General features: G+C 44.9%; 1 protein-coding gene across 1 annotated transcript; it reads right to left on the reverse strand.

Annotated features, from left to right (window-relative positions):
• Window positions 1-3586: 3586 nt before the first annotated feature.
• LOC115648154 (rho-related GTP-binding protein RhoB) lies at window positions 3587-6190 on the reverse strand. The gene has a single exon (XM_030555348.1). It carries the CDS (start codon window positions 5697-5699, stop codon window positions 5109-5111), a length of 591 nt encoding a protein of 196 aa, XP_030411208.1. The 5' UTR covers window positions 5700-6190; the 3' UTR covers window positions 3587-5108.
• Window positions 6191-9739: the final 3549 nt, after the last annotated feature.

Consider the following 9739-nt stretch of genomic DNA (forward strand, 5'->3'; position numbering starts at 1 on the left):
GCCGTGTTTGCCGCTTTTACAGATCCAGACTAAGAATCCTGTGGCACCTTATAGACTAACAGACGTTTTGGAGCATGAGCTTTCATGGGTGAATACCCACTTCGTCAGACATGCATCTGACAAAGTGGGTATTCACCCACGAAAGCTCATGCTCCAAAACGTCTGTTAGTCTATAAGGTGCCACAGGATTCTTTGCTGAATTATGTATGAACAATAAACTGTACACACATATGCACCCCATGAAGTGAACCGCAAAGAGAGAAAGGACCTGACAAAAGAAGGGATGAGGTCTCCTTTTCTAAACAGTCTGCAATCATCTGGCTGTCACCAGAAAAGGCATTAGATCTGTCTGCCGCTTTTCACAGGCTGTGGCTTCCCACTATAGCATTAGATGTTAATGTGAAAGAAAATTCCTCCTTCTCAACATGAGCTATGATAAACTTGAAAAAAAAAAATCTTATTCCCTTCCTCTTGTGTGTTCTCTACAAGTGTACGTACAGTATTGCTTAAAGTTATGCTTTAGGGGGTTGACCCAGGCCCCACTGAAGTCTATGGAAAAACATCCACTATTTACACTGAACTTTGAATCAAGCTCTTATGGACATATAGATGGTGAGAAAGATACATACACACTGCAGACCAAATCCTGGTCCTGGTAATGTCTGGTATGTCCATACTCACCCACTGTAGATGTATAGATTCTAACATTCACATGGTTTAACTTCCTTGAGTGGTGGTCGACCCACGGTAGTAAAGCGAAGGATTACAGAAGTGAGATCTCTTCTGGCTCCTGAAGGAGAAGCATCGCCTCTTTGAGGTAGCCATGTAACCTGCATCTCTACCTAGTAGTCTCTTATGTCTGTGTAAACTTTTTATCTCCCTGCAAAAATTGTATAAGAATCTTTTCAATGCACAGAAAAGCAAAACAAACTAAATTAAGCTCTTCTTGAGGGAAAAAGCCAATAAAGACATTGGGCCAAATTCCGCTCCCAATTACACCCAGGCAATCCCAGTGCAGTAAATGGGGTTACACCAGGGTAAGAAGTGAAAGAAGAATTTGGGCAAAATACATAGTTTAATTTCAATGAATAATAATGAACAAATTATTTAAAATACATGTTTTTAACCAAACTTATTAGTGATTCACCAAATTCTATCTCCCCAAAAGGTCATCTCTATCTTTTGCTTGTGTTGGTGAAAACACATTCTAATAATGGAATATCAAAATTAATACTTTTAAAAATCCTTATTCTTTTAGTGCTGTATCTACTACCGGGTTTTGGGCGGGGGGTGGGGGAGGAGGGAAGGAAAGGGGAAGTTTTGTTACTTTCCTTAGGCTACTTCAGGTTCAGTATACCCAAATCACAGACATTTTTGGATTCAAGAGACTTCTAGCTGGAGTCTCGGGCCTGAAACTGCACCGGTTACTCAAGCAAACTTCCCACTGACGTCTCAAGGTGAAATCAACAGGACTTCTTGCTATGTAAAGGAAGATATGATTAGCTTTATACTCTGTTCTGCTTAAATCAAGAGTATTAATGTTAATGAATATATGCAGTGTACAGCACAAGACAAAGCAAACTAAGGCTCTGATCCTGATCTGATCCACACAGCTGGACTCTTAATATGATCTCACTATAGTCTTATTCATAAGTTAACAGATAGTATAAGAAGGTGATGCTCAGTTAAAACATTCTCTCTCTTACAGGATTTATTTTTCCCCTTGAGCCAGATACTACAGCCCTTACTCAGGCAAAACACAATTGATGTCCAGCATGAATGTTCTTGCTTCTAAGCACCTCAGGAGTAAATACTGATACTGTATAAGGATACAGTAGTAAATTCCCCTACCTCAGTTTCCCAATGCATAAGCTGAAAACATTCTTACCTCACTGGGACACTGGAGATTATAGCTTTTTTGTACAGCTTGATAAAACTGTAAAGTGCTACCGTAAGTACAAAGTATCAATATTATTATAATCAGATTAAAAGAAAAAGGTCACATGTTGGGTTTAGCAACTTTGACACAAAACTATACAGAGGATCTCTAGGCTAGAGAAAGGGTTTGAGTTTGTAGTTCCTTTTGCAGAAATAGTGTCTCTGACAATAATCCCCTTAAGCACAATGCAGGAAATTTTTCAAAAGGGACTAGTGATTTTTTGGGTACCTCAGGTTTTGGGTGCTCAAATTAACATTCTTTAAAAGGGCCTGATTTTCAGAAAGAAGCGATCATTCCCCCATAAAAGTGACCCCTCCCTCCTTAGTGTCTAAAGTTTGAACCCCAAAAAATGAAGCATCTAAAATTTGTTATTTCTGAAAAATCCTGGCCAATTATTGCCTGAATTAAAAATGCCAGTATTTTCCACTGAAAATTAGAAGCAATTACATTCACTAAGGACATTTATTGATTTTTTAAATATAGTATGAGGTATTTTTCCTGTCTACTGATTGAATTCCCAATCTGCAGAACAAAGAGCCCAACCCCACTCCTATTTAAATCAATGGGAAAACTCCCATTGAGTTCCATGGGATGCGGCCTTCTCTGCTGAAACAAAGCAAGCGCTACAAAAAGGTGTTTTGACAATTGTCATTTACTTTGTTTATAATCCAGAAGGTACTAGCAAATGTTCAGATTCTGTATAAGTGAAGGGCTTGATTCTCCAGTCACTTAAGTTACTCGTGATTTACATTAACTCTGCAGAAGTCAATGGGGTTACACTGGTATAAAACTGGTTTAAGAAGAAAATGAGATCTATATAGTGAGACCTCTTCAGGACTCAAAGTTTTTGCTAAAATGAGAAGAGGGATCATAATTTTGTGCATGAATCAGCAAGGCATGTACTGCATTGCATTAGGATGAATAGACATTTTGTACCTACCGAATTATCACTCAGAAAGGATTCCCCTAAAATAAATGACATTTGAATATGTTCTATAATTGCAGGTGTTGTCACCCCACCTAGTGACATTTTTATTTGAACATCCAACAGTAGAACATGGTACCTGTCAAAGAAAAATACCAGGTGAACCAAGCCAAGAGGGGAAGAAAAGAAAGATGGGCATTTATTAGCAGAAAGTTAATTAGATCCACCCCCTCAATCATAAGTGAGGATCAGTGATTAAACTTGACGCTTTGGGGGGAAAAAAATAAATAGGGCAACCTATGGAAAACATTAGGAGGTAAGTGGGGAGTGTCACTGACCCCACCCTGCTGCAAGACAAAGGAGTTTTGTGCTTCTGAACTGGTTACTTCCTGAGGAAATGAAGATGACATCATGTCAGACAAAACAAAAACTAACACTCCATATAGGAACACCACTTCCCTCCCCCAGCCCGACCTCTGAGAATTTGCAATTGTCTCCCTGTTGCAGAAGCTGATTTCTCCAGAAAGCTCCCCTGAAAAGGACACCTAATGTTGCAGAAAATACACTTATTACAGAACTCTGCTTCAAAAGATGTGCAATCCAGAGAACACGCATCTAACCCCACCCATCCTAAATTTTATCTGTGAAGTCAGTCACTGTATGCAGATAGTAGCTTCAGCGTTGTTCAGGCAACTCATTATTGAACCACAAGAAACTTCTCATGAATGTCATCATAGAGTCTTTTAATACTTTACATAAAAAACTGCATACACAGCTTATATAACTTTATGTAAACATCATATAAGTCTCATTGCTTTTGCCATGTCAGTTCATTAAAAAACAAAAACCCTAAACAAACTGTCAGTACCACTGTCAAAAAAGGGAAACCAAAATACCTCATAAAGGACCAAAAAAAAAAAAAAAAATAGATGGATAAGTTTGTTCTCTGAACTAGAGAAGCACAGGTGTAAATGGCTGCCCTGTAAAAATAAATTTTAAATAAACCCAAATACTTTAAACTGTTCTGGGAGGGGACAGGAAGGAGCCAGTGTTTCCACTCACTTTTCAAAGAAATACAGTGGTTTTATTTCTTTTGACATTTTTAAAAGAAATCCAAAAACAGATGAGGTTACTATGTCAAAAGTGTTCATAATGCTACAGTGTTATATGCATTTGACAAGTGTTAAAATTAAAGAGTTAACACCTAGCTGTGCAAAGTAAGTTCTCACTGGAAAATAATATTTTTTAAATTAACCAAAGCAACAATTGCAGAAGACAACTGTAACTGAAGGAGCAGGCACCGAGATAATACATGGCAACAATGGGCTTCCCCCCACCCTTTCCCATCCTGCTGTGACTGCCATCAGGAGATTGATGTCTAGGGAAGAAAGACAGTAGATCAATCTTTTCCAGTTCAGCTGGGTGACAACTGGAGTCAGTTCAGCTCTTTAAACAGCAGGGTGTGGGGAAGGGTGTCTGTTCCTTTCAATGTCTGAAATTAAACCTGGGCTGAGTAGTCTGGCACCCACTCCCCAGTTTACTTTAAATAATAAACACACTTTTCAGTATCCCAGATCAAACAAAAATAATATTTAGGTAAATACACACTGGATAACCCATCCCTCCCTGATGCCCCTTTTGATCCAAAGAACTATGTTACACAGCAGGTACATCAGAGGTCAGCTCAGTCCAGGAAATCTGCCCAATGGGAGGTGTTTGCTGCTGGTAGTCTGCAGGAAGTCAGAGAAATGCAGTCCCCACTCCAAAGCGCTCAGGGCCTGGGGTAGGAAGAGCACACACACAGGAAGGAGAAAGTCTTTTCCAAGTGTCTCATGTGCATTGATCCCCTCTCACAAAGGAGACTTTCTTGGTGCAGTAGATGCTGGGTTAATAACCCCAGCTGGAGAGAAGAGAGAGGAGCTGGATCCATTTCTCCCCCCCCCTCCCCCCAAGTCTCAGCAGCCGCTTTTTGGCTGCGTTTCACAGTCCACGAGCGATTGGTTTGCAGGGGATGGGAGCAGCCTTGGTCTCTGGACGAGGGGCGCCTCCCCCAAGGCTCAGGGCATGCAGGCGCCCTCCAGCTCCGCAGCTGCCTCTCCCCCGCCCGCTCCCCGGCCTAAGCGCGTGGGTCTCCCCGCTTCACCTCCAGTGCGCGGCTCCTAGCCGGGGCAACCCCCCCCCCCCGGGCAGCGTCCCCCCCGGTCCCGGCGGGCGAGTGACCCCAAGGCAGCCCCACGGCGCGCCCTATAGCACCTTGCAGCAGTTGAGGCAGCCGCTCGGGGCGCCGTAGCGCTTCTGCAGGGCGGCGCGGGTGGCCGTCTCGAAGACCTCGCGGACCCCCTCCTTGGTCTTGGCCGAGCACTCCAGGTAGTCGTAGGCCTGGATGCGGACGGCCATGGCCCGCCCGTCCTCGGTGCGCACGGGCTCCTGCTTCATGCGGGCCAGCTCGTTGCGGACGTGCTCGTCGTTGCGCAGGTCCTTCTTGTTGGCCACCAGGATGATGGGCACGTTGGGGCAGAAGTGCTTGACCTCGGGCACCCACTTCTCCGGGATGTTCTCCAGCGAGTCCGGGCTGTCCACCGAGAAGCACATGAGGATCACGTCGGTGTCCGGGTAGGAGAGGGGCCGCAGGCGGTCGTAGTCCTCCTGGCCGGCCGTGTCCCACAGGGCCAGCTCCACCTGCTTGCTGTCCACCTCGATGTCCGCCACGTAGTTCTCGAAGACGGTGGGCACGTAGACCTCGGGGAACTCGTCCTTGCTGAAGACGATCAGCAGGCAGGTCTTGCCGCACGCCCCGTCCCCCACCACCACCAGCTTCTTGCGGATCGCGGCCATGGCCAGGCTCGCCAAGCTCGCCTTGTGGTGCAGCAGGATGCTGGAGGGGCCTTCTTCGCCGCCGCCCGCCCCGCTTCCTCCGCCTCCCTCTCGCTGTCTACAGGGCACCGTGGCGAGCTGGGATGGACTGGGCGAGGCGAGCCGGGGGGGGGTCCCTCTCGCACCACGCGAGCTGGGGATGACGCGGGATCGCTGCACACCCGCGGTCTCCGCCCCGGGGCTTTGTTACTGCGGCGCTCTCCCGTGCCGGGCTGCGATGAAGGAGGGGGATTGCTGCACTGCCCCGCTCTGCAGGCTGCCGGGCTCGCCCGCCTCCCGCAGCCTGGGCTCTCCGCACGGCTTGCTCCTCTCGCCTGCCCCCGCTGCTGCGGATCCGCCGCGCGCCTGGAGCAGCCTGGGCTATATTTTGTGGGGGCAGGGTCTTGAGCAACGTGCACAGCGAGCGCCTAACGCTTCTGCCGCTTTCAGTCCGGCTCCACCAGTGCTGTAGGCTGCTGCTGGGCGCTGCTATTTAAAGGGGCCGGCTACTTTCTTAATATAGCCGACCAATAGCAAGGCAAAGAGTGAGGTCATCTTTTTGAAGGCGCTCAGTCATTGGTGGGGAGCTGCAGGCACTGCAGGCGGGGCCGGGTCGGAGTGACTGGCAGGCTGCAGTGAGGGAGGTTGCTGGCTCGCTGCAAGTTGCTCTTTGGAGCTATGCAGCGACTGCACCCTCCCGAAGGGTGGAGAGGGAGCGCGTTAAAGCGGTCGTCTCTGCTTTTCTCCCCAGGGCCAAGTGCGGCCAGTGGTCTTCCCGGGAGGAGTCCAGCTTCGTGGGTGCTGGAGGATTGATTCCCCTTAAACTTCCCTGAATGGCACAGATATTTCCCTGCCTCCCTCTCTTCACTGCAGTGTCTCCACATCAGTGTTTCTCAGAGCTTCACAAGCAGCTTGTGCAGTAGATCGCTCGGAGCAGGGCTCAAGCTAGCTCCTTCCCAGCCCCATCTCCCCTCACTCAGGGGCCACAGTTAGTTATTGATACCAAACGTCACATTTTCCACATGCTAAACACTTACTTACCAGGCTGCAAGTGATGTGAAAGCAGATAAAGATACTTAGAGGGATCATTGCTGTTCCATCATGCCCCACAACCTGCCTAGGAATAAGTAACTAACTTCATATGCCCACTTTTTCCGCCTTAACCTGTGCAAACATTAACCTGCAATGAAATGCTCCATCTGTGACAGAACTGCACATGGTTAATTGATGTGCAGTGCACACAGCTTCCATCATTTAGAGCCCTGACTAGTTAAAATATTTTTCATTCTTCTCTGTGTGTGAAAAGTGAAACCTGTCTTAAAAGGCCACTGCAGGGACCAGCAAATAATAATAATAATACTTAGCAATCACACTGCCTGGCAAAGAAAGTCTTTAAAGGCAGGACAAAATGGAACTGGAGTCCTCAGGGATTATTTAGAGTGGTTAGTTTAAAAAGTTTCATTTAGATCACTGACTAATAAAACAGGACCCATCCACTTCCCCCCTTCAAATACAGTGATACATTTTTTCTTTAGTCTAAAATCCTCATATGCCAAGTTTCAATCCGAAAGGAATATTTGTATGTAGGGATTATAAAACCCTAGAACTAGTAGACTTTAATTGAACTGCCCTCTGAATCTTAATTTATAGTAATATTAGTAAGTTTACAAAATGACGTGGCTTATGAGTGGTAAACAGCAGACACCAACAAACACTCTCAGCAGGGATAAACAAGGCCACCTACTAACAACCGAAAAAGAACAAGATGTACAGTGGACAGAACATTTCAAAGAATTGCTGAACAGGGAGCCACCTAAAGAGGAAGTAAACATCTAGGAAGCAGAAGAAGATCTTGATATCAACACAGACACTGCAACTAAGGAAGAGATCATTCGAGCCATCAAATCCTTAAAAAATAACTTAGCAGCATCTGTTTTGGCCACTCTATTTACATCAGTCTGGGAAAGGAAAGAAGTGCCGGATGAGTGGACCTATGGAGTTGTAGTGAAGATACCAAAGAAAGGAACTCTCAGTGATTGTAATAACTGGTGTGGTGTCACACTTTTATCTGTGCCAAGTAAAGTATTGTGAAAGATCATAGTCCAGCATATATCGGAGGCAGTTGATAGCATTCCCAGAAAAGAGCAAGCCATTTTTCGGAAAGGCCGTGGATACCTGGACCAGATCTTCATTCTATGAAACATAATAGAACAGTGCTTAGAATGGCAATGACGACTCAACATAAATTTCATAGACTTTGAGAAGGCTTTTGATAGCATTCACAGGACCAGCTTATGGAGCATACTGCAGGCATATGGAATTCCTTTCCATATAATCAACATAATCAAAAGCTTCTATTTCAGCTTTACATGCAGTGTTGATCACAGTGAGCTCAGTTTTGAAGTCAAAAACAGGAGTATGTCGGAGTGTGTCATGTCTGCAATCCTTTTCAACATTGCCATCCACTAGGTAATGTGGTGTACAACGGAAGACATGCCAAGAGGCATTAAATGGACACTCTTCTCATTCCTTGAAGACCTGGACTTTGCAGATGATGTTGCTCTCCTATCACATATCCAGCACCACATACTAGAAAAAACAACTCAACTCAATGCATTCAGCCAGCAAATTGGACTGAAAATCAACCGCAATAAGACGGATATCATGACCTTTAATATTGCTTCACCATCACCAATATGGATAGAGGGTTATGTTCTCATCAATGTAGAAACATTTACATACTTGGGCACCACCATCAGCCAGGACGGTGGAACAAGTCAGGATATCTGGAACAAAATCAGTAAAGCCAAGAACACCTTCAGGAGCTTAAATACTGTCTGGAAATCAAAATGCAACACAAAAACCAAACTCAAGATTTATCAGAGCTGCATACTTTTCAATGCTACTTTATAGTGGGGAATGAAAGTATGATATGTCCAAACTATCTTTATTCCACACAACCTGCCTCAGAAAAATCCTCCATATCTTTTGGCCCAGAACACTCTCAAACCAAGATCTATTGACACAGTACAGCGAAGAAGGTCTGAGCATCATTGCCAGGAGGTGTTGGAGTAGGATCGGTCATGTGGTTCGGATGGAAATTGATTCCATCACCAGAGTAGCAATAAGATGGACACCTGAAGGCAAGTGAAAACGAGGCCGCTCGAAAACAACATGGCAAAGAGCTGTGCTGAGCTGAAAAACCTGGGGCACAGCTGGGAAACTATTGAAAGACTTACCAGAAACAGACAGGGGTGGAGGAGCTTCATCACTGCCCTAAATGCCAGAGGTGTAATAGGAACATGATGATGATGATGATGATGATTAAAGCACGTTAATCAATAAATTAATATGAAAGTTAAACAAAAGGAAGAAGCGAGTGATTCAGTTCATCAATATTTTGATGATGGGAGCTATTGAAAACCCTAAAATAGATAGCTACGCTTGGCGCATTGAAACAATGCATTTTAAAATCTTACAACATGATGGGTAGCCTGCTGCCATCTACTGTGCTGTACCTCTGCTGCTATTATTGCTGCTCATTGAGTATCTCCATAAGGTCTTGTTCCTGCAAACACTGGCACACGTGCTTAACTTATTCTATGGACTAATGACTGGAATTGGGCTACTCATGAGCACTGCCACTGCAGGACTGGGTCCAAAGTATACCCTTTTGCTAGCCTGTACAGACCTTAGTAAGTAGAACATAACTCCTAAGCCATAATTCCATATACACTGACCTCACATCACACTTTAAAAAAATATGTAGCCACTTGCATATATAGGGTGGCTTGACAGGGTACTTCCCTTAGACTATTACAGCAGTGTATTGTCAGTAGGCCAAAGATGTGGTTATGGTTCACTTAATTCTATATATTTGAATAAAAGTAATCTTCTGTAAGGATCTTTATCTTTCCCATTTCTCCCCGCTGTCAGAGGACTATGTTTTGCCTTTGCAGGGTGATGGATTTGATGACTTAGTAGATCATTTCCACCTCTGATTTATGCAATCCTATTTTGTA

This window comes from Gopherus evgoodei, chromosome 3, assembly GCF_007399415.2.
Source record: "Gopherus evgoodei ecotype Sinaloan lineage chromosome 3, rGopEvg1_v1.p, whole genome shotgun sequence".
Classification (NCBI taxonomy): Eukaryota; Metazoa; Chordata; order Testudines; family Testudinidae; genus Gopherus; species Gopherus evgoodei.

What these genes read in the sequence shown, in the direction of transcription:
- LOC115648154 (XM_030555348.1), bottom strand. Translation starts at nt 5,699, where the DNA reads ATGGCCGCGATCCGCAAGAAGCTGGTGGTGGTGGGGGACGGGGCGTGC.